Below are 25,703 nucleotides of genomic sequence, written 5' to 3' on the forward strand. Positions count from 1 at the left end.
TTTAACAAATTTTCACTTCAATAATGTAAGTCTTCAAATTTAACTTAAAATAGGTCTCACAAATTATTAAACGTTTATATTTTTTAATTGGCCTAGCAAGAAATTATTTTAATATTAAAAGTAAGTTCTTGTGGAAAAAGTATATGTCTCTAGTCTCTACTCATCTAATCTTTCTATATATAAAAGTAAAAGTGAGGATAATTATGCCATTTTTTTTCCTGCTCATTTTAAGGCTAGAAGATTATATTGAAAGATAAAAATTGTGCATTTTAATTTAAATAATATCTTTCATGAATAAATTATGCCTTTAATTCAAACAATTTAATTACTTCTGAGTCCCAAATCGCACCCTTATCCAATATTATTCGCTATTATTATTTCTTTGCTTTCTAGTATGAATCAGTCACTTGCAACATAATCATCAAATGGTGGAGTCATGGAACAATGTTGAACAATAACACCTTCTATTTTGTTTAGTTGTGCTCAATAATTTCATCAAAAACTTTAACAGTAAACATGGATGGAAGATAAATTATTCCATGTGTCAACCATCCTTATTAAAATCCGAAGGGAAATTATGCAAGTAAAAGTTGTTAGATTTTTTTTTCCACTGAAGGAGGTAAATCGTTAGATTCTTCTAAGAAAATATATTTGTTTTTATTTTTTAGTTTTTACATATAGTAAAATATAATATATTAAAATAGAATCAATACTTTATTAATATATAAATACATTATATTTATTGTATTATTAATATAAATATTTAAAATTTTATGTTCATTATATGCAAAAGTTATGAAATTAAAAATGAATATTATTATTTTTGAATCTTAACTATAATATTTAATGAAATTTTATTATATAAAAATTAATATGTAAATTTTTTTGCTATATTTAATAATAAAACATTTTACTATAATATAAAATTAATTATTTTTTTACTATAATTTTATATTTTTTTATCATTGTGGCATATTTCTAATCTGCACTATATTTGTTAATACTTTTATTATTTTATAACTTGAAAATTATTAAATTGAATTTTAAATAATAGCAATTTTGAAGCTAGTTTCCGCATTAACATTGTTGGACTAAAAGGACAACATTTTACAGTAATTTTGAAAAAACAAAGAGATTAAATTTAATAAAAGTATGGAAAATTGAATAAAATAAATTACCAAAAAGAAAAATAAACAAACAAACAAAATTTAAGTCCAAGGAATAGAAATAAAAGAAAACAACACGAGTTGACTTGACTTCACGTCACCCCATAGACTTGCCAGTCTAAAGACTATCATTTCTAGCGTGACAAATGTGAAAAAATATTAAACGTGAATTTTATTTCAAAGAAATTGTATTTTTACAACCCTTTTTATAATTATTTTTACCACCAATAGTACAAGTAAAAGAAAAAAAATTAAAAGATCATATAACATAAATTAAATTGAATTATTAATGTGATAAAAAAATAAACTAAAAACAATTTTAGTCTTTTTATAATTCTCAAACAATTATTTAAGTTCTCATTTAAAAAAAATCTGTAAATTTGATTCAGTTCTCAATTTATACACTTTTTTTATATTTTATTTACTAATTATTAAATTATCTTTTGATAATATTTTAAATAAATATGTTAGGTCTAAAGTTTAATTGGACTAACATAATAAAACATATACAAAATTAAAGATTAAATAAAATTTTAAGTTTTCTAAATTTGAAGACTAAAATCACACCAAAAAAATAACGAATCAAAATAGTAGATAAAAAAATTAAAGGAGGATCAAACCTACAATTTTAAGAAAAAAGGCAATAAAAAGATAATATTATTGTTGAGAAAAAAACAGAAAATATATTAAAGAAAAAAGGAAAACAGAACAACAGACATGGGAACCAAACCAATATCCATGAAAAAATAAAAAGCACAGTAATAGCACCTATAGCTAAGTTAGGAAGACTTAAGTTATTGCTATAGAATTCCTCCAAACAAAAAGGAGGAGCAGGATAACATCAAGAAGAGCTATGATGTTGAATACCACAATAATTAAGCTAAAAAAAATGTAGATCATACAACCTAATAAAATGAATAAAGTGTATCATTTTTTTTTTGAAAAAAAATAAAAGGAAAATCATTCTAGAACTGAATAGAATAAAAATAAAAAAGAAATGAGTGAAATGTAATTTATGAGTACATGTATAAATATTACCTGTTGTAACTACTATACAATTAATTCCAAGAAGAGAAAAATAGAGAGAGAAAAAGAAAACATTAATGAGATCATATAATATTTTTATTTTTTTTAGGTGTAATTGGGTTATGAGTTAAGTGTTTTAAAAATATCTATTATATAATTTTCTCTTGCAATGAAAAATCTGCAACAACTCAAAAATATAGGCATAATTGATTGAATTCTATTATGAATTTTGTGAGTGATTATTCCGTATTTATTTTATTAACTTGTTATTGCTTTTCTCAATATCTTACCAATTAAAATGCAGCACCTTGATTTCCACATCAAGGAAATTGCATGCAGCGTTCGCATTACGATCATGTCTTGCTTCATAATATCTTTTCGATCTACGCCCCAAATTGTACGCTTCATATATTGTCACTACTGAAATATTGTTTTTCTAAGTCAGTTAAATTGGATTTTTTAAGAGCCGTTGTGGAAGTGTCCATCATAAATAGTATAAGACTCTACGATCACGGTTCCGCAATTGTCGTAGAAAGTCAAATATTCTAAAACGATTATATATTCATACAACTGTCCTAAAATATTCCATGTTTTTATTTTTATTGGTTTGCATTCTATCTAGCTTAATTAGAAGTTAGCATAAACCATGGCCACGCAAATTGCAATTAATGTCGAATGCGACAGTGTTGGACAACGACAACTCTTTATTTTATTAAGTAACTAAATAAAAGTTAGATAAAATAATTGATATGACACGAGAGAAAAAAGTTGAAGAAAGTATGTGTAGAAATAATTAATATGTGACTAGCTTTTTAAAATAGTTGTTGACCTAGTCAAATTATCAAGACTAACTAACCAATACCGAATGTCAAGTTCACGATTCACTTATTCGTGAATATCATATATATTTAGGTATTTATTTTTAATATTCATCCACGTACTATAAATTAGTATTCATCTTTGGATCGGATGAGAAAAGTTCTAAAACATATTTTCTTTCTTGTCAAATTATTTTAGAAGATATTGTTTGATTTTATTGATTAATTTTCTATTTGGATTAAAAGTGAAATACAGAAAAAAGAAATAAGAAAGATAGAAGTAAAATAGAAATACAATAAATAAGATGTACAATTTGGATGGATAAAAATGAGAGAAATGGAAGAAAAAAAAAATTCACATGTTTGAACAAGTGGAAGAATGGGTGGAAAAAAAAAATAAATTAAAGAAAAAAAATTTATGCTAATTAAAAATTTAAATTTAACTTAGAAATTTTAAAAATTTTACTACATCAGTTGTTCTTTACATAAAATAAATTAATATTTTCATTTTTACATAATTATTTTATTTTAAAATAGAAAATATAATAATACACAACCTGCATTTCTTCCTTAGTTACAAATTATGGCAAAATTTTTTGTTTTGTGTGTGGAACCAAATGCCCCATTAACTAGTTCAAAGCCTCCATCAACACCTCCTCCTTCCAACTTTAGCTATCTAACCATAAACCTGGGCTCATCTCTATTTGTACGTGATGTCTTCAAGAATCTTTTGTTAAAATTCAATAAAAAAAAATAAGCTAGTTATTGATTGATATAGATTTTTACCACGTGTAATAAGTACTCCCCTATATACTGAACCATATTTGTGTATTAGCTGTATGTGTGTGTATGTGCGTGATTCTTTTTTTTGATGAATTCATACTTCAACAAATGGTATCCAGAGCAGGTTGTTGAAGTGTGATCATCGATTGAAAGTGAGGTGAGTGAAACCTAAACACGAGAGACGGTAAGCGAGTGAAAACACGAGAAGCGGTGAGGAACCTTATCAATGGCAACGACGAACGGAAACTTTCCGACGAACTTTCCGGTTCTTGATGGGAGAAATTACGATCAGTGGAGTATGAAGATGAAGGCGATCCTCGGTTATCAAGATGTGTGGGATCTGGTGGTGAACGGACTTGATCCGTTGCCGGTGAATCCAACCGCTGCGCAACAAGCGATATATAGAGATGCGAAGAAGAAAGATTGCAAAGGTTTGTGCATTCTGCATCAGTGTGTGAATCAAGCAATTTTCGAGAAAATTGCGAGATCGGAGACGAGCAAAGCGGCGTGGGATGTTCTCGCGAGCTCCTACGCCGGTGATCAGAAATTGAAGAAAGTACGGCTTCAAACTCTAAGGCGACAGTATGAATTGCTAGGCATGGAAGAGAGTGAGACAATTGCTACCTATTTCACTCGTGTTCAAACCATGACAAATCAAATGCAATCGTGTGGTGAAACTCTGTCTGATGAGAAGATTGTTGAGAAGATATTACGATCGGTGCATTCGCAATTTGATCATGTCACGGTAGCGATTGAAGAATCGAAGGATCTATCAACGCTAAAATTGGAGGAGCTGCAAGGATCACTTGAAGCACATGAACAACGAATGAATGAGAGGAAGTCTGTGAAGCCTAGCACTGAACAAGCACTCATGGCAGAAAGTGGAAACAGAAGTCGTGACAGTCAAGGAGGACGTGGCAGAAGTAGAAACAATTACAGAGGAGGAAAAGGTAGAGGTAACAATTGTAACTCAAACTCTAGTAGAGGAAACTCTAGTAATAATTACAATAGTGAACAAAAGAACAATAGCAGTGAAAATTATAGAAGAAGAGGTGGAAGAGGTGGTAGAGGAAGAGGTGGAAGAGGAGGAAGAAAAACTGATAAGAGTCACATTCAATGCTATAATTGTGAGAAATACGGTCATTTTGCCGATGAATGCTATAGTAATCCAAGCCACACTGATGCAAGATTGGCTCAAGAAGAAGATGAGAAGGAGGAAATTCTGTTAATGGCAGTAGAGGAGGAAATTGGTGATGATGGAGTGGAAGAAGTGAGAAAGGAGAAAGTAGATATAGAAGAAGTGTTATATATGGTGACTGTGAAGGATGAGAGTGATCATGGTGATAACTGGTTCCTTGACACTGGGTGTTCAACACACATGTCAGGAAAGAAGGAATGGTTTGTTGAGATAGATTTCACTGTCAAAAGCAGGGTGAGGTTTGTTGATGACAGGACTATGAAGGTTGAAGGTGTAGGAAAGGTGATGATCAAGAAGAGAGATGGATCTAAATGCTTTATTTCTGGAGTGTTGTATGTTCCAGGAATGAAGAGCAATCTTCTGAGCATTGGACAGCTACTAGAGAAAGGGTACAAGATGGTGTTGGAGGATTGTGCCATGAAGGTGTATGACAATGAGAGGAGATTGTTGATTAAAGCAAATTTTTCAAAGAATAGAACATTTAAAGCTGAGCTAGATGTTCTAGTGCAACAGTGTTTAGCATCAACAATTGACAAGGAAGAATGGCTATGGCATTTTCGTTATGGTCACTTAAACTTCACTGATCTGAATAGGTTACAGAGTAAGGGAATAGTGAAAGGAATTCCTCATATCAAGGTGCCAAATGATGTATGTGGAGAATGTATAAAAAGCAAGATGTCCAGAAACTCATTCAATCAAAATGTATCCACAAGATCCAAGATGAAGCTTGTGTTAAGAGGAAGAGTGATGTGATTGAAGTATTCAAGAAATTCAAAGTTTCAGTGGAGAAACAGTGTGGAAAAAATTTAGAGATATTAAGAACGGATGGTGGGGGTGAATATGTATCTGTTGAGTTTGCTGAATTTTGTGAGAAAGAAGGCATCACACATGAAGTAACACCTCCATACACTCCTCAACATAATGGAGTAGTTGAGAGGAAGAATAGAACTTTGTTGAACATGGTGAGGAGCATGTTAAAGAGCAAGAAACTACCAAAATATTTGTGGGGAGAAGCTGTGAACATTGCTGCATACATCTTGAGCAGAAGCCCAACTAGGAAATTGGAAAATATAACACTTGAGGAAGCTTGGACAGGAGTGAAACCAAGTGTGTCTCACCTCAGAGTGTTTGGATCTATTTGTTATAAACATGTACCTGACCAACTGAGAACTAAACTTGATGATAAAGGAGAAATGATGATATTGATTGGATATCACTCAACTGGAGGTTATAAATTGTTGAATCCAGTGAACAACAAGATAGTGATAAGCAGGGATGTAGTGGTGGATGAAAGCAAGGATTGGGAGTGGAATGTCACACCAGAGATAGAAAAACAGAATCAAGTTGAATTGCAACTTGAAGACAGTGACACTGTGACTGTGCAAGAAAATGAAACTGGAGAAGGCAGTGCTGAGGGGCCAAGAAGATCTTTGAGATAGAGACAAGTCCCTCAAAGATTAAATGATTTTGAATTGTTGAATGATGGTGCAATTAATGATGAAGGTGAGATAGTGCATTTTGCACTACTAGCTGAATCTGAGCCACTCACAGTGGAAGAAGCAATGCAGAATAAGAAATGGATTAAAGCTATGAATGAAGAGCTTAATTCCATAGAAAAGAATAATACTTGGAGTTAGTGGAACTACTAAAGAATAAGAAAGCCATTGGAGTGAAGTGGGTGTATAAGGTGAAAGTAAATCCCAAAGGAGAAGTGGTGAGGTATAAGGCGAGATTAGTAGCAAGGGGATTTCTCCAAAGGCAAGGCATTGACTATGAAGAAGTATTTGCACCTGTGGCCAGATTAGAGACAGTGAGAGTGGTGGTGGCACATGCAAGTTTGAGAGGGTGGAAACTACATCAACTTGATGTAAAATCAGCATTTTTGAATGGTGATTTACAAGAAGAAGTGTACATTGATCAACCACCTGGGTTTATAGTGAAAGGCAGTGAGAGAAAGGTGTTCAAATTGAGGAAGGCTCTATATGGGTTGAAACAAGCACCACGTGCTTGGAACATGAAAATAGATAAGAGCTTGACCAATTTGGGTTTTGTGAAATGTAGGTCTGAGTATGGAGTGTATGTGAAGTCAGGGGGTGAAGACATTATGATGCTATGCCTTTATGTTGATGATCTGTTATTGACAGGAAACAATGAAGCAAAAGTGAATGAATTTAAGAAAAATCTGATGGATGAGTTTGACATGACTGACCTGGGTGAGTTGTCATATTTCCTTGGAATTGAATTCAAGAAGTGTAGTGAAGGAATTGTTCTCACACAGCAAAAATATGCTACTGATATTCTGCATAGATTCAATATACAACACTGTAACAGTGCTGAAACACCTGCAGAAGCTGGATTATGGCTCGATAGAGATAATGAAGATGACTTAGCAGATGCTACTGAGTTTAGAAGGATTGTTGGGGCATTGAGATATCTCTGCAACACCAGACCTGATCTGGTTTTCAGTGTTGGTCTGATTAGCAGAGTTATGGATAGGCCTAGAGTATCACATCTCAATGCAGCAAAACGAATATTGAGATATGTGAAAGGAACAATTGGTTATGGAATTTTGATGCCCATTAACCATAGTGAAAATACAAGAAATCTATATGGCTATACAGATGCTGATTGGTGTGGAGACAAAAGTGATAGGAAGAGCACTGCTAGGTTTGTTTTTCTAATTGATTCAGCACCAATTTCTTGGAGCTCGAAGAAGGAATCTGTGGTTGCACTTTCATCGTGCGAAGCTGAATACATTGCTGCTGCAATGGGAGCTTGTCAAGCCGTGTGGCTTGACACTTTGATGCAGGAACTGAAGATCAAAGAAGAAGGTCCAGTTGAGCTATATGTAGATAACAAATCTGCAATCAAGTTAGCCAAACATCCAATTGCACATGGAAGATCAAAGCACATTGAAACCAAATTTCATTTCATAAGAGACCAAGTTGCGAAGGGGAAATTCAAGTTGAAGTTCTGCAGATCAGAAGATCAGCTTGCAGATATATTTACCAAGTCCTTAAATCTGAAACCTTCAAGAAACAGAGAAGCATGCTGAATATTGTTGATAGCAGGAAACTAGCTTAAGGGGGTGTGTTAAAATTCAATAAAAAATAAGCTAGTTATTGATTGATATAGATTTTTACCACGTGTAATAAGTACTCTCCTATATGTTGAACCATATTTGTGTATTAGTTGTGTGCTAACAGAAACAAAAATTGGTTGTAACTGTTTTCCCCTTTCTCTCTCTTGTTCTTGGAAAAGTGTATGTGCGTGTATGTGCGTGATTCTTTTTTTTTTTTTGATGAATTCATACTCCAACATCTTTTACACATGTCTTCTTAGCATTGATTTTGTAGATCATGTGTTTGATTACACATGATCTTGTTGGCTTCGTACTGGAAGAATGCGTTGTGTCAATGACGTTCGTTGTCACCACACCCCAATGATTTTCAGGGTGTATATATACTTGATAGTATATATAAAGTCTATTTAAGGCGAGTCACTTATTGATGTAGGCTAATTAATGACTGACACTTAAAATAAAGGGGATTAAGGGTAAGACTTAAATCCTCTAAGGGGTTGATAGATAAGACATTCACAATCCTCTAAGGACTTTAATGCTTAAGTTGATTATGTGTGAGTTGGTTCTCTAAGAGGTTGAGTGATAGTCCACTAACGTCCACCAAACATTAATATACTTTGTGACTTAAAAATACTTGAGTTAAGAATCATTGATCGAGTTAGTCAGACAATCAAAATACTTAAGGGACATGATTCCTCTGTTATAATAAGTATCTTTAATATTGAACACCATTAGAATTACTTAACATTATTTTTATGAGCTCTACTGTATAGCATCTTTAAGAAATTTAACAAATTTTCACTTCCATAATACACCTCTTCAAATCTAACTTAAAATAGGTCTCACAAATTATTACATATATTTATATTTTTTATTTGGCCTAGTAAAAAATTGTTAATATTAAAAATAGGTTCTTGTGGAAGAAATATATGTGTCCCTAGTCTCTACTCATTTAATCTTTATATATAAAAGTAAAAGTGAGGATAATTATATCATTTTCTTTTTCCCGCTCAATTTAAGACTATAAAATATGCATTTTAATTTATATAATATCTTTCATGAATAAATTATATGCTTTAATTTAAACAATATAATTTTCGAGTCTCAAATTGCACGCTTATCCAATATTGTTAAGTATTATTATTTCTTTTCCTTCCTAGTAAGAACTAATCACTTGCAACATGATTGTCAAATGGTGGAGCCGTGTTGGACAATAACACCTTCTATTTTATTGAGTTATTCTTAACAATTTCATCAAACAATTGTTCTCAACCGTTACATGGATGGAAGATAAATTATTCCACGTCTCTAACATCCTTACTAAAATCTGGAGGAAAATTATACAGGTAAAAATCGTTAGATTCTTTTCGCTGAAGGAGGTAAATTGTTAGATTCTTCTACAAAAATATTTTTATTTTAATTTTTACATATAATAAAAAATAATATATTAAAATAAAATGAATACTTTATTAATATATATATATATATATATATATATATTAATATCTAAAATCTTATATTCATTATATGTAAAAATTATGAAATTAAAAACGAATATTATAATTTTTAAATAATAACTATAATATTTATTATGTAAATATTAATATACAAATTATTTTTCTATACTTAATAATAAAATATTCTATATACTATAAAATTGAATTTTTTTACTATAATTATATATATATATATATATATATATATATATATATATATAGTTATCATAGTGGCAGATTTTTAATCACTACTATATTTTTTAACTTTTTAAAAATTATTAAACTTAAATTTAAATGGTTGTAATTTTGAAGCTCCGCTTATCCATTGTCATTATTGGACGAAAAGGATAACAATTTACACTGATTTTGAAAAAAAAAAGATTAAATCGAAACATTTAATAAAAGTGTGGACAAATCCAATAAATTAAATAACCAAAAAGAGAAAAAAAGACTAACTTAAATGAATAGAACTTTTTAATAAGTCCGACGAGAAAGAAATGAAAGGAAACAACACAAGCTAATGTACTTAACTCATAGATTGACTTCATATCAATCCAAAGCGAGAAATTTTTTATCCCGACATATATATTTATATAATATCATACATAAAAATATAAAATTAATTAAATAGATTTTATCCAATAAATATAAAAAAGCTTATGTAAGTAAAAAGTTCATATCCACGTTAATCATCAAATTAAAAGCTTATCAAATAAGGGTATAAAAACATCTTCGACCCAAAAACAAGACCATAAAAAAAGATTACAAAAGAAAACAAGTAGTAGAATAACATAAAGTAACATGTTCAGAATATTATGAAAATAATAACGAAATTCATGCTCTAATGTTACACACTATCACAACATTGTGTCTCAGCGTTCTCTAGCATGATGTTCTTTAAAGTCATTCACCTAACCATTTATTCCCATGAACATAAGGTTCGATATCATCACAGGATTCAAACACAAACAACACACAATAAGTGAGTTATCTCATTCCTAAATAGGTAAAAATAAACGAAAACACACACACACATATAATATAAGTATAACAAGTTCAACTTAACACGATTTTTATCATTTTATCATTCATTGTGTAACATCACTTGTCCGAAGGATTTAATTGCAAAATCATATTCTACACCTTCACATCAATCACATGTTTAGAACAACACATTTCAAGTATAACACAATATCTCACATTCACACAATTCATTGTCCATCATCACGTAACAAGTCATAATGATCATTACACAAACGTTATGCAACAAATACACTAAGACTTAGTCCTATATGCAATGTGATACCATATGAGTGAAAAACCTCGCAAGGCGTCTAAGAGTACATGACAAGACAGACCACATACCGGTAAGTTAGGTCACTCTCACAAGATAAAATCATATGGAGATCAGTCAAGGTCACACTATTTTACGAGAATGCTCCAACCATGTGGAATCGGCACATGGTTAAAGGAACAGTCAAACCGGGTGTATTTACCCTAAGGTTTAGACTCTGAAGAGTCTGTCACAGCCTCTCCCTCCTAATTCAGGTTCAACCCATAAAATATTTTAACACATAGACTATATCTATGAACTATACAAAACACATGACTCTTCAATTGTTCTCAAATAATTTTATTTCGTCACGCCTCAAAGTGATTAAACTCATTGGGTTCCCACAATGGATCCCATCACAATACTCATCACACAAAAGCTTGTTGCTCTTGAAAGGTCTTACAATTGTGTGATTATACAATTCATAACTCACAACTCAATGTCATCACTTTACACTTCACAATAACATGTATAATCACATTGACGAATGCATTAATCCCACACTTATTCATAACACATGTCTCATCATAACTTTTCACTAACACATTATCACTTCTCATACATCATAATATATATATATATATATATATATATATATATATATATCATACAATGACAATTTTTCTACATTTTAGACATATAATCATTCACTTATTCATTCAGTTTATAGCATAGAACATGTGATCACATTATGGGGAACAAAACCCCTCAATCAATTTCAAGAAAACATGCAAGAATCAAGAATTCCCAAATTTTTAGGTTTCTAACATTCAAAGCCAAACACTCAGTTAAACCATCCAATTTACATCAGGGCATCAATTGACCTTTCAAACATGAGCAATTTGTAGTTAACATTCTACATGCAAAATTAAAACGCATAAAACACCCCAAAATTAACCTCAATTTAATCCTATGAGGATCTTTACACATGTTCACTCTAACTCCAATTGCGATAAACTCATCCATTACATCTAAGTGGGCTCACGTGCTTAATCTGACAGTGATAGTGATATCTCTAGTGATTTTCTAAGATTTCTCAAGTTTTTCCTAAGTTATTTTGTTAGGGTTTCCAAGCATTAGAGAGAAGAAGAAGAGATTGAAGCTTCAATTTCACTATCTTCGTGTGAGAGTCATTTCTCTCTCTACATACATTATTTTGCAAATCTCAATGGTGAGAATGTTCACAATTTAGTTCTGAACCTGATGTCCAAATTTTAGGACGATTCAACAATTAATGAGTCCAGAATCGTAGTTTTACTGGGATAGGTATGAGTGTATGCAACAAAAAAAGATAAGGTTTTGGGAGAAGAGAACCGGAGAACGAACTTGGGAGAAAGAGAAAGATACAAACATATCTTAAATGAAAAAACTGATTAAATATATCTCTATTTATAGCTAAAGTACCTTGAGCCTATTATTTATTTTATTTTTCTTTATTTTATTATTTTATAAAAATAAAATATATTTTAATCTCTATCAAATGAATAAATAATTTTTTTTTATTTTCTAAAAACATATATTTATTTTATTTACCTTAAAATTATTACTTTAATTAATAAAACTATTTTTTATTTATTTAATTATAAAAATCTCATTATTTTTTTAAAATTCTATTTATTTTTAAATATATATATTTTTAATTTATTTTACGAAAAATAAAATATTACACAAATATCTTCATATCTATTCATGACAACCATGACGAGAAAGAAATGAAAGAACACGAGTTAACAAACGTCAATCCATAGACTTACTTGATGTCAATCCAAAGACCATCATATCTAACAATTACAACAGTTAAGAAAAATTAAACATGAATCCATGTTAGCCATATTCATTTAAACTTGCATTTTATTTCAAGAAATTGCATTATTACAACTCTTTTTATAATTATTTTTACCATCAATAGTAAAAGTAAAAGAAAAAAAATTAAAAGTTCAGATAAAATAAATTACATTGAATAATTAATGTGATAAAAAAATAAGTTAAATTACAATTTTAATCTATTTATAATTCTTAGAACTTTTTTAGTTCTCATACTGTAAAAATCTATAACATCAAGAAGAGCTATAATGTTAAATACCACACTAATTAAGCTAAAAGAAAAAACTTCCTATGGAGAGGAACAGTCGCCAACTGTTAAGAGTCCAATCTCCCTAAAACGGCAAACTTGAGAGGCGACATCTAAATGATATCTCAGCTGCTAAGAAAAGAGGGCACCAGCAGGTTACAAAACTTCATTATCTAAAACAAAAATAGCATATCCAGCAGATAAAAAGAGGACTTAAACAATCCACTTTCCTAACTAGCCAGAGGAGCGACATCACCAAACTAAGCAGAAGATAATATATATAGAGAAAAGGATTCAATTTATTCTAAGAGTAACATTTTTGGAGTTACTTCTAATTTTCATCATTTTTTTTAAATCTAATGGTTAAGTTGGTAGTTATTCATTATAACCATTCAATTTTAAGAAAATAAATGACCATAAATTTTAAAATAAATAAATAGAGAGAGAAGTTTTAAAATAAAACTGTTTATTATAAAATTGTTAAATCGGTAAATAATTAAGTACTGTGTACTCCTTATTGCCAAACAATTGTCAATTATATCTTCACTGAGCCAAATATTCTCTTAACTGAAAAAAAAATCAGAGTTTATTTAGGTACGTTTGGGTCCTGGAGATATATATTGACATTGTGGAGAACGATACCTGTGTTTAAAGAAGCATGTTTCATTGTGCTCCTCACTTTATGTGAAAGTGAGAAATGTCAGATGATCATAGGGAGAACATGAAATAGCATATTGTGATCTAAAGTGGAGCAGAGCACACCTGTCTGAAGAGGATGGAAATTTGAAGGCAATTGCATGTGAGAATATATCGCACCTGGACTAAAAGTCATGTATACCACTTTGAGCATTCATCTTATTGTGTTCAGAACTAACAGCGATGTGCTTCATGTTGTTTGGTCGTTCCAATGTGCTTAAACATTCAAGTTTCATAATGCAAAGGTGTTAGAACAAAGGAGAATGTGGATGAAAGTTTGAAAAAAAGAAAGGAAAAAAAAGAAGAAAAAAAAGGCTTCAAGTCCCACATCGCTCAAGAAAAACATTTGAATAGTGTTCCACTCCCTATATATAGAGAGCTCATTTCTTCATTTTTCTTTGCCCCAGTTGAGAAACATTTCCTCAACTTTTCTTTCTCCCTCCCATATTTCAGCTGATGCATTTCCGACAAACTTCTCCCTCTTTCTTTCTGTCGCTCTAAAATTACGGTTGGCTATAATAGTGACTTTTTAAGTCATATTTTCGGTTGGCTATAAGAGTGACTTTTCAAGTCATATTTTTTGGTTGGCTATCAGAGTGACTTTTCAAGTCATATTTTTTGGTTGGCTATTAGAATGACTTTTCTAGTCATATTTTTGGTTGGCTATTAGAGTGACTTTTCTAGTCATATTTTCGGTTGACTATAATAGTGACTTTTCAAGTCATATTTTTCGATTGGCTATTAAAGTGACTTTTCAAGTCATATTTTCGGTTGGCTGTTAGAGTGACTTTTCATGTCATATTTTTGGGTGGCTTTAGAGTGACTTTTCAAGTCATACAAGAGGGTGTAATTCTAGAAAAGGTTCCCTCAGTGTAGTGGGGATCTTATACAATGATCTGAGCTGTTTTATCCTGGGGACGTCGTGGTTGATAGTCTGCTTGCACAATTTTTGGCAGTGCCACAAAACGTCTTAAAGAAAGCGACATTGTCCGTGACTCAGCCAGTAATTTTTTCAGTTTGCCATAAACTATTGTTCCAACAAAAGGTTCTGCATCACTAAACTTAGATGGAGACATCAAGCCATTGGATGAGAATAACCTCATATATGTGAATTGTGAAACTAAAGGAATTTGGCTCTTTGTCCATGAAAGTTAAGACCTCTCTATGTGATGTAAATGAAACTCCCTGTGAGAATGATATGTCCACCGTGGAAAATAATTATCTCAAGGTGCCAGCAGATTAAGAGGAGAAAGAAGAGACTTTGAGTCCTCAAGTTGAGCACCAATACACCATTGGCAAGGGTGATTGAAGCTGATGATAACAACATCAAAACCTTCTCCCATTAGGTGAAGTCAGCTACATAAATCACACAAAGACAATAGGCATGGTTGAAAACTAAATTAAGCTTTAGAAGTATTATTTAGCATGAGATTTTCCTTAGCTACATGGTTGAAAATATAATTAAGGCTTAATCATATATTTAGACCCTCAAATATGCCATTCTTATATTTTAGTCTTATTTAAACTTTATTAGTTTTTAATCTCTGCATTTAGCAAAAAAGTAACACATTTACTCTTTTGTTATGGTCTCAAATTACGTGTTTGTTTGTAACTTTTAGGAACTAGAAATCGATAACATTTAAACATGAATTATTTTTAAAAAAAATCATCATAACATGTCTAAGCCTATGTTTGATGATCATCTAAAACCAACCTTAATGCACTTGTACTTGATGCAAGAGTTGAAGTAGAATTGATGGCTTTCAAGAAAACACAAACATAGAAAACCTGGAATAGAAGCTGGTATTTCTTTCTTTATTATCATTGATTGATGTCAGATAAGTTTGTGAATTATTTCTTTTTGTTTTGCATTTATAAGTATATTGCTGGCAGGCATAAAATATACTATGGTCTACATAGTTCACAGTCATACAAATAGACCAAAAGTCCAAATATATGGAACTTCTTGAGTTACCTAATTTATGGATTCATCTTTAGTAATTATCACCATCTAGAATTTTAAACTCTTGTGTAGAATTTCAAGCCAAAAGATAAGGAAAATTGCATATTAGGAATTGAATTTTTATTATTAAGGTTTAGGTGGCTTAAATGCAAAGTGAGAGATTGTATTTTACTAGATAAACTTAGTTGAATGGATGCATTGGAAATTATTTTTGTTTCAACTTTCAAGAGAACTTATTTATTATAATTGGTGACAATCTTCACTATAAATAGAAAAGAGATTTAGTGGAGAAACAACACACATGAAAAGAGAGTGTGTGAGAAGAGAGATTGTGAACCAAAATTACTTTGTTGAGAGACAAAAAATGTCTTTGTGTGAGAGTTTTATCATTTCTTGTAACCATTAAGTAGAGTACTCGAGTTTTTAAAGTAATACACTATGTGGGGGTGGGTAATTTTATTTGTATAAGCATTGATTATCCAACAGTCAGAGTGTTGATTTCTCAATAGTAGTATTAGAGCTATGCCGGGAACACACAAAGGTTCAAGATGGGGAGTAGATATTAAGAGGGTATAAATATGTTGGTTCAAAGTGGAGATACAAAGTGTACAAGGGAAAATACTTGGTGTTACGAGAATAAAAAAATAAAGATAACATTTGCTAAATAGGAAAATGTATCTCTTGTACTTTTTTTTACTTGTGACAAAGTGAAGTGTTTTATCAACTTGTGTAGATATGTACATAGCATGTTGTTCCATCATTTCAATTATTATAAAATCGGGAAATGTAGAATTTGGTGTAGTGATCATGGGTAATTCGTGTATACTTTGTACTCTATTATAATAATTATAATATTGTTGTTAATCAAATGTTTTGAATTCAAGTCATTATATTCGGTTGTGTTAAATATTTAATAAAAGAGTTTTTTTTTTCATAATAGTCATATTCAATTTGAACAGAATTATTTGTACCAAAAAAAATATTAGACTATAAATTATTGTATTTTGTTTTTTTTATTTGTTATATATAAAAGTTTAAGTGAACTGAATTTCAAGAGTTCATTAAGATCAGAATAAACCTCAAGACTCATTGAATAGATTACTCACCAACAATAATATATATGACTAACAAAAAGAAGAAATAAAAAGTTAAAAATATCATTTTGATATAGGCTAAATAATATATTTTGTTTTTGATAAAATAATGAATTTTGTTTTGGTCCCTACTAAAAAAATTATAATAATTCTTAATAAAACCAAAAATTTATTTTTAGTCCTTTGTATTTTATTTTAGTCCCTTATAAATTAGTATAAAAAAATTAGGCTCCTAAGAAATTTTGTTCATTTATTATTAATTCCTATTAAATATTTTTTTAAAGGGACTAATAAAAAAAATAGAAACCCATAACAAAATTCTTTAATTTATTAACAACTTCAAACATATTTTAGTCTTTGATACGTGTATTGTGCCTGTACCAGTATTCATATACTTTTTTTAGCATAATTCTCAAGCAACAAGGGACTTCAGCCCTGCACCAAGTTACAAAGTTTGTGACTGAAGCAGTGTACAGTGTAGATATATAATGTCTTTTTAGTCTTAGAATTTATGTTTTCATCTAACTTAATTCTACAAGTAAGATAAAAATTATTTCTTATTTATATATTCTATATTAGTATTATGTTCGACCAATGTGGGACTTTTTAAAAAAAAAAATATTGAAAACATTGACACCCGTTGTCACTCAATCAATAGTTGCCTCCTTGCAAGTGGTGCATGTTGGATGCCATGTTCTTTCTTCTGCGGCTCCGATTTGTTTGTTTTGCTGAAACAAATCGTACCTTTTCCTCTCGCTGGAGCATTAAGCTTCATGTAAAAGCCCATAATGTCCCACTTTTTAAGAGCAAAGATCTAGTGCTAGCTAGCAGTATCTAATGCTCTAAACAAGTGGGATCGGAGTTTGTATGTTTAAGGGAATCATTTTGGATCTGATGCTCTCATCATGGGAATAATTAATATGTTAAGGGAATCATTTTGGTACCTAAAGTATGTTTAACCACACTTCTAAGATTAGGGTATAATGTTAGATGTATGAGAGATTGCTGGTAGTTAAAATCGAGTTTTTTTATCTGCTAATCTGTTTCTAAGAATAAACGTGTGGATTAGTCCAATGCAATTAAGATAGTTTAACGATACGTTTGTAATTTAAATTTTTGGGTAACCATAGTATTGACATTAATCTACCGATTTAAATTAATATTTTAGAATGTATGCATAAATTAATTTCGATCATATAATTTTACATTAGAACACGTGTTATAGTGAAACGAATTAATTTTATGTATTTTCCCCAAAGCCACTAAATTAAAGAAGTTGAAATATATATAGGCTTGACTGAAACTCCTCTTATATTATGTAGTAGTTGATATTTAATTTCATATCTGCAAATATCTAAATTATATAAAATTTTATATATGATCGTCATGATACATGATGTGACTGTAATTTTTATACATTCTTAGGGTAAAATCTGTAGATCGAGCAATTATAATCTTACAAAAATGTATAATATTAATTGAAAATTATCTGAGTTTCTTCCTGCAAAAAACTGTATAATTAAATTAAATGACAGTATAAGAAAAGTTAAACTATCATTGCACGATAATTAAATTTATATAATATTACATGATTTAATGATTAAAATGATAAAATTTATTTGTAGTAAAAAGCTACTATATGTTTAAACGTGATGATGTCATTTGATCTTAAGTAGAATTATAACTTTATACTTTGCCCCAAAAATGCCAATTACACAATAATAATAATGCACTCATTTTTTAATTAGTCTACACTATAGAAATAAAATACAAATATGTTCAAAGAATGAGAAGAGTCAAAATATATAAAATAACAAAAAAATTATATCAAATATAAATACATGAGTTTAATTAATGTTTATACATTTAAAATGTAAAATAATCTTACATTCTCATCTAAATCACAAATCAACATTTAAATTACTTTAAAATAATTATTTTAAAAATTAACGAATTTATTATATATATACTTGAATTGTGATTGAATATTGATATAAAACTTTTTAGTTACATAATCATTTTCTCAAAATAGATAGCTAACATTGCTATGAGTTTTATGATTCTCAATTAATTCACTTTTTGCCTATGCGAAATTCCGTCACTTGAAATTTCTAACACTTCGCTCCACTAAAACTTGGAAGTTTTTGGTGAAAACCTTATCATAAAATCGTTAGAACGTGTCTTGTGTTGTGTGCGGTCATCATCCTCTTAATTTAGAGGGTCAAACGTTCAGGGCGATCTTACTTATGCCTCTTAATCCCTATCTGTAACAGATGGGCATGCATAAGCAAATATAGGAAATTAGAATAGTCTGATTCAAATATGAGTGTATCCTTATCCATCTCTATCTATAATAAGTAAAAGAAATCATAAAAGGATTATCTTCTCATACAAAATATGAGCATGCTTAAAACATGGGGTGATGGGTCAAATTACAAATAATTAAAATAATAATAAAGATAGGCCAACATTTTGGTGATATACTCCTGCGATCCTGTTAAGTGGTAGATCACTAAATCCTATCAGTATGCCTATATGGATTGCATAATGCATACTACCAAAATGAATGGATTGGGATTATTTTGGCATTACTTTCACTATTAATTCCTAAAATTAATTTGTAATACATGTAATGTTTAATTATATTTAATAAATATTATATGTTTATTGGTAAATTTTTTACTATTTCTTAGCACATATAATTATAATATAATCAATCACCAAAATTAATCTCATTTAGAACATCTATTGACACTGATGGATGTGTTCCATTCAGTTAGATTTTTTCTACACACAAAAGTTACTCAAACATCTGCATTTTTAAAGAGATTATCGTCTATTATACCAATAACTTATAGGTAAATATCTACTTTTAATATAAAAATAATAATTTTTATGCACTATCAACTTAAAAAAATTTACACAGTTAAATGATTAAAAAAAATTCTGACTTCCTAATTCTTTAGTGATTATTATATAACCAAACTTACTATACATAATAATAATGTGGTACATTTCATTCTAAATTACTCTATATCTATTCTTATATATAACTTTTTTTTAAAAAATTGTTTGTCTATTTTTATAGGATTTTTTATTTGTCTTTTATATTAATTATTTTATTTAAATATCTTTAATTATTTACAATAAATTTTATTACTAAAATAAATATATTATCTTTTTATAAAAATTATATAAGAATACCAACACATATTAATTAATTGGAAGAAAAAGTAATTAAATGTAAAGAAATAGATTATGAGTCTTAATAATTTTAAGAATAATTTTAATAAAATAATAGTTAATTAATTATTAATTATTAGATTATGATAAATTTAATGTTATTAATTATATTAATTATTTTTTTTTAAATGTTAATTAATTAAAAGAGTATTGTGTATAAGAAATAAGAGAGTATTTTTCATATATTATATAGATTCGCTTATTTAACAAAAGAGTTAGTATAAGAATTCCTCTGCCTTGTCTTGAACTTCACTGTCGTTACGCCAAACACCATTTTTTTTTTCTCTTCCTCTGAAGCCATTTTTTCTTCCTTCCTTTTTGGTTTCCTATTCCTTCTTCAATTATCTCTCTTCATTTAGTTGTGAACATTTTTTCGGTCTCGTCGAAGCAATGGTGGCGGGTGGCAATTCCAAATCCGACATCTCCTTTGCTGGCACTTACGCTAGCAGTGCTTTCGCTGCATGTTTCGCCGAGGTATTATTCATTATCTGTCACTGTAACAACATCTCTCTCTTTAAAACTCTCTTCTGGGTATTCATTATCTCAAAGTTTTCTTTTCTGGGTATCCTCTCTTTGCCGTGATCATGTGTTAAAACCCCGTCTTTTATTGAATTTGGACTCGTTATTTGTTATTACGTACAGTAACGGATCCAACTACAGTGAACTTTGTTTGATACATTTTTTCATAAAGTTCTAGGTGAATGTGATTGTGCTTGTGTTGTGACAAATCATGCACGTGATGAGCAACTGAGTTTGTTTTGTTTTTTTTTTTTTTTGTTGGTTGTGGTTAACTTGTGCGTCGTTGATTTTGATACCCTTTTGCTTGATCAGAATTCAATTGAATGTGGGGGTGCTGTAGCTGTGTTTAGTGATCAAATATGCTTTTTTTGTAGGTTAATAAGAGCCTAGCCAATTGCTTGTTGCTAGTTGCTAGTCTTGTGTATTAGACAATGGTCACCGAGACGCGGTTTTATAAACTGATATGATGATGAAAGTCCTTCAGTTTACACACTGGGCTGTTTGCTTTTCAAGGTTCAACATGTATAATGATTATTCCCAATGTTTAAAAAAATAGGGTATGCAGTTTTCAGCTGCAACGTCAATGTTTTCGGATTTTATGTTACAGCAATTGGGCAGTTGCATTTGTCTGCATATTCCCTTCCCATAATGGCAAGGATTGCGACGAAACCTCGACCATGACTGTGTGACTGTGTGACCGCAATTGTTTGTGGTATTTGCAGACCAACCTGTTATGCCTTTGAACTTTGGCAACAGTGAAAATATTGCATAAGAATCAAATAGTATTTTACATAATATCTTACATGAAATAGTTATAGATTTTTTCCCAAATTTTCCTTAGCTGTGAATTTTGGTCCTGATTTTGCTCTGTGTGAAGATTGGTTCTGCTTGTTATATATTTACTATTTACTATACTGTTTTGCATGTTCAGTTCACTTGTCAGATGCCATACAGCTTTTACATGTACTTAGTCCTTGTATATAACTATATGTTTGAAATTATAGCTCGAATTTGTTGTAGGTGTGTACTCTTCCTTTGGACACCGCCAAAGTTAGGCTTCAGCTTCAAAAACAAGCTGTAGTTGGTGATGTGGTGACCTTACCTAAATATAGGGGTTTGCTGGGAACGATTGGAACCATTGCCAGGGAAGAAGGTCTTTCAGCACTCTGGAAGGGGATTGTGCCAGGGCTACATCGTCAATGTTTGAATGGTGGTTTAAGAATTGCGTTATATGAGCCTGTGAGTTTGGGACCTTGTATCAAAGAATGTTAATTTATTTCAGTTAATATCTACTGCATGCTTATGTGAGCTGATGGCCTAAATGTCATGGGGATTTTAACAGGTTAAGAATTTCTATGTTGGGCCTGACCATGTTGGAGATGTTCCATTGTTTAAGAAAATTCTCGCTGGATTTACAACTGGTAAAGGCCAATTCTGGACATTGTAGGAATTTTTTTTCTATACACTAATATGTGAATTTGTTTCCGGATCTGTGGAGTGTCAACTTCTTGCTAGCAGGAGCATATGTTATTTCTGTCTAGAATTCCGATACATTATGCAAAAGCAAAACTATAACATTAAGCCACTTGAACTTGTGTTATCAACAGGTGCTATGGCAATTGCAGTGGCGAATCCAACTGATCTTGTGAAAGTTAGACTTCAAGCAGAAGGAAAATTACCTCCTGGTGTGCCCAGGCGTTACTCTGGATCATTAAATGCTTATTCAACAATTGTGAGACAGGTATTTGCATATAACTTGATATGATTTGAAAAAATGGGAAGATGTATTCAGTCCTTTTCAGGTTATAATAGTTATGTTCAATCTGCATCCTAAACACAGGAAGGAGTTGGAGCACTTTGGACTGGGATTGGTCCCAACATAGCAAGAAATGGCATCATTAATGCTGCTGAACTAGCCAGCTATGATCAAGTAAAACAGGTAATGAAAAGACACTAGACTGCATTTTGGAGTAAAATTTTGTAATCTTTCCTCTTTTATTTTTATATAACCTAACAGTTTTGATGCAGACTATTTTGAAAATTCCTGGATTCACCGACAATGTTGTAACTCACCTTCTTGCTGGTCTAGGAGCAGGATTTTTTGCAGTCTGTGTTGGCTCCCCTGTTGATGTGGTAATTTATTGTTTTTAATTGTGAACATCCTTAAATGATTTGGTATTTTTTATTGTATCATCATTTTATACATAATGTGCTAATATTCTAAAAATTTCTTCAAGTTTTAGACTTTCTTTATTCAACTATGGTAAACTGATAATCCAGGGATACTTAAAAAATGGATGAATTAGTAAATACATCTAATGTTTAATGATAATTAGAGTTTCTTATGGACAAGCTGATCTTAAGATCAATTGGGGTGGATTTGTATGACACTTTTTTTATTGTTTTGGCTGCTCAGTGAGCTTCTTAGTTAGTATTCAGTAGTCCTGCCATTCCCATAATTCATTGTGCTATCTTCCTTCTGTTGTATATACAGGTTAAGTCGAGAATGATGGGAGATTCAAGTTACAAAAGCACCCTTGATTGTTTCGTTAAGACATTAAAAAATGATGTATGGTTGTTCTCCACTATTATTTATTTTCTCTCTTCCCTGTTTTCTTTATTATAAATATTAACTGTATGTGAGCATACTTGCTGTGCTTTTTTAATAAAATGCATCATAGAATTTGATCATATTTAATTGCGAGCTTCTGTTGACTGGTATACATTATGCATAATCCACAAGCACGTGCAGAACAAACTCCCTAGTGAAATTTTAGCGTTGATGACATCATTATACATTTTCATTTTTCACCCTTATATGCCCAAACAAAAGTGATCTTTGACATCATCATTATACGCCTTTTTTTCCTTATTTGGATCTAGATGTTGGGGAATGAAGGGGGAGGCATCAGGCATTATCCAAGAAAACTCTTTCAATATTGTTGAGTGTGTCAATATAGGAGATGATCACATAGCTTTGTCTGTCTATTTTGTATGAACTTGTTAAACAAGGAACTATGTTGTCAATGGATATCATTTCATTTATCACATCTAATTTTGGTTATGGAATGTAATGTTTTTCAGGGACCTTTTGCCTTTTATAAGGGGTTCATACCAAATTTTGGACGGCTAGGATCTTGGAATGTGATCATGTTTCTAACTCTAGAACAGGTACAAGTTGAATACTTTGTGATAGCTTTCCATTTTTCCTTTCCTTCTTATCACCTATCTCATGGAATTCTAGTTTATTTTTATAGCATACTTGTCTGCTGCGGTAGAGGTTAGAAGACCCAAAATTTTCAAAACAATTTTTTTATTTAGTATCAAGATTGCTAATGTATTGATAATGGTTTAGGAAGCATCTTGGCAAACTATGAGCTGCTTCTTTCAAAGATAAAAACCCTTCTCCAAACTCACTTCTTTAACTTTGGCTTCATATTCATAATACTCACACTTACCTTTTCCTATCCTATAACTTTCATTATGTTTTAAATTTGACCAAGACATGCATGTCATTTAATTTAGTAAACAGATTTGTTAACAATGTGTCAAGTATAATGAAACAATGTCTTCTCTTATTTTACAGTGAAAGATAAAATGAAACAATGTTTCTTCTCTTTAAACGACTACTATTATGAAACAAATAGGGGATATTTTTCGTATGCGTTTGCATTAGTACTCTAAGAGTTTATGAGTTTTTGAAGAAGAAAAATATGACTATTTTCCTAAATTTAATTTTAAAAAAACATATTAAATCAAATTTTTATCATGGATAAACTCGAGCAACCTGACATGTTTGAGCCTTCATTTGACTCTGTTCCTAGTTCCTACAAACATTCTGACAAAACCCGTCTTGTTTTAACCTGTTAAATTGGGTTGTTTTCTATCTCATCTGTATCTTTTGTTTCTTGTGACAGGCTAAAAAGTTTGTCAAAACTTTAGAATCAGCTTGACTTCAAACAAATTATCAGTAGATTTTTTTTTTTGAGGAGACTCCCCTGGATGCAATGGAAATTGTCAACAAAATAAAAACTTCTCTTCATTTTGTTAATTGAAATGTATCAAAACATTTTTTGCTGGGGGAAATTTGAAGTATTAATAAATTAGAAGAGCTATGCCATCTCCCTGCAATTTAAAATTTTATTTGTTGGGCTTGGGCTTGGGCTTGGGCTTGGGCTTGGGCTGGGACTTGGGCATGGGAACTTCCTTTAAAAGTCCAAGCCTAGCAGTATGTTTCCATATCTAAGTGAAATATCAGCTTATGCTTTTTTTTTAGTGCAAAATCCCTATCAAAAACAATTTTCTTTACAACACAAGGCATAGAGATCAAAAATGTAATTCTCTTCTCTCAAGAGGAGAATTTTTATTCAGGGCCATGGCCAATGAAGATAACTGCAAATCATTTTACTTTACTTGAACTCAATTCTAGTCTTGTATTACACAACTTAAAGTGAATTAGCAAAAATCAAATTGAATCAATCCATAGAAAATGGAAAGGCACAAGGCCTTAGGCTCTCAAATTTGGAAACTGCTTTGCACACCCACAAATTGCTTGTGCACCCAATACTCTTTAATTTTTTCAAAATTATCCATGGCAAACTTCTGGATTCATAATCCGCAAATTTACGAATCCATAATCCGCAAGCTTATGGATTGACAATCCGTATGTTCACACGGATTGACAATTTGTATGTTCATAAGGATTATCGTGTGTACAGATTGACAATCCGTATATCATACGGATTGACAATTTGTATGTTCATGAGGATTGACAATCCGTATATACGTACGGATTACAGATTTTTTTTAAAAAATTATTTAAAAAATGTTTTAAATTTTTTTTTAATTTCTAATGTATTTAATGCACATGTAAATTTACATAATAAATTTTGTGGCAATTAATTTTGTTCTAATATATTAATTGTCACAAAATTTATTATGTAAATTTACATGTGTATTAAATATACATTAGAAATTAATGCACCAAAATTAATTGTCATAAAATTTATTATGTAAATTTACATGTACATTAAATATACATTAGAAATTTTAATGTTATATATAGTGATATTAACTATTTTATAACATAATTGATCTATTAGTTCAATTGATTAGAACGTCACGTTAATAACCTAAAAGTTAGAGGTTTGAATCGTGCATGAGGCATTAATTTTAAATTATGTAATGGGTCCATAGAGATTATGAATCCCTAAAT

The 25,703-nt window shown here is 30.5% G+C and overlaps 1 protein-coding gene across 1 annotated transcript; it reads left to right on the forward strand.

Moving 5' to 3' along the window:
* Positions 1–20,199: 20,199 nt before the first annotated feature.
* LOC114395550 (mitochondrial uncoupling protein 1-like) lies at positions 20,200–24,767 on the forward strand. Its single transcript, XM_028357360.1, has 9 exons — positions 20,200–20,443; positions 21,509–21,727; positions 21,831–21,909; positions 22,096–22,229; positions 22,329–22,427; positions 22,517–22,621; positions 22,983–23,057; positions 23,573–23,659; positions 24,406–24,767. Exons 1-9 carry the CDS (start codon positions 20,360–20,362, stop codon positions 24,439–24,441), a joined length of 918 nt encoding a protein of 305 aa, XP_028213161.1. The 5' UTR covers positions 20,200–20,359; the 3' UTR covers positions 24,442–24,767.
* The last annotated feature ends 936 nt before the right edge of the window (positions 24,768–25,703 follow it).

The sequence above is a fragment of the Glycine soja genome, chromosome 18 (assembly GCF_004193775.1).
Source record: "Glycine soja cultivar W05 chromosome 18, ASM419377v2, whole genome shotgun sequence".
In the NCBI taxonomy this organism is placed as follows: Eukaryota; Viridiplantae; Streptophyta; class Magnoliopsida; order Fabales; family Fabaceae; genus Glycine; species Glycine soja.

Excerpts from the sequence above, each read along its gene's own strand:
- LOC114395550 (XM_028357360.1), top strand. The coding sequence starts at position 20,360 with ATGGTGGCGGGTGGCAATTCCAAATCCGACATCTCCTTTGCTGGCACT. Across the intron at positions 20,444-21,508 it reads TCGCTGCATGTTTCGCCGAG|GTGTGTACTCTTCCTTTGGA; the intron begins GTATTATTCATT and ends AATTTGTTGTAG. Across the intron at positions 22,230-22,328 it reads ATTCAACAATTGTGAGACAG|GAAGGAGTTGGAGCACTTTG; the intron begins GTATTTGCATAT and ends TCCTAAACACAG.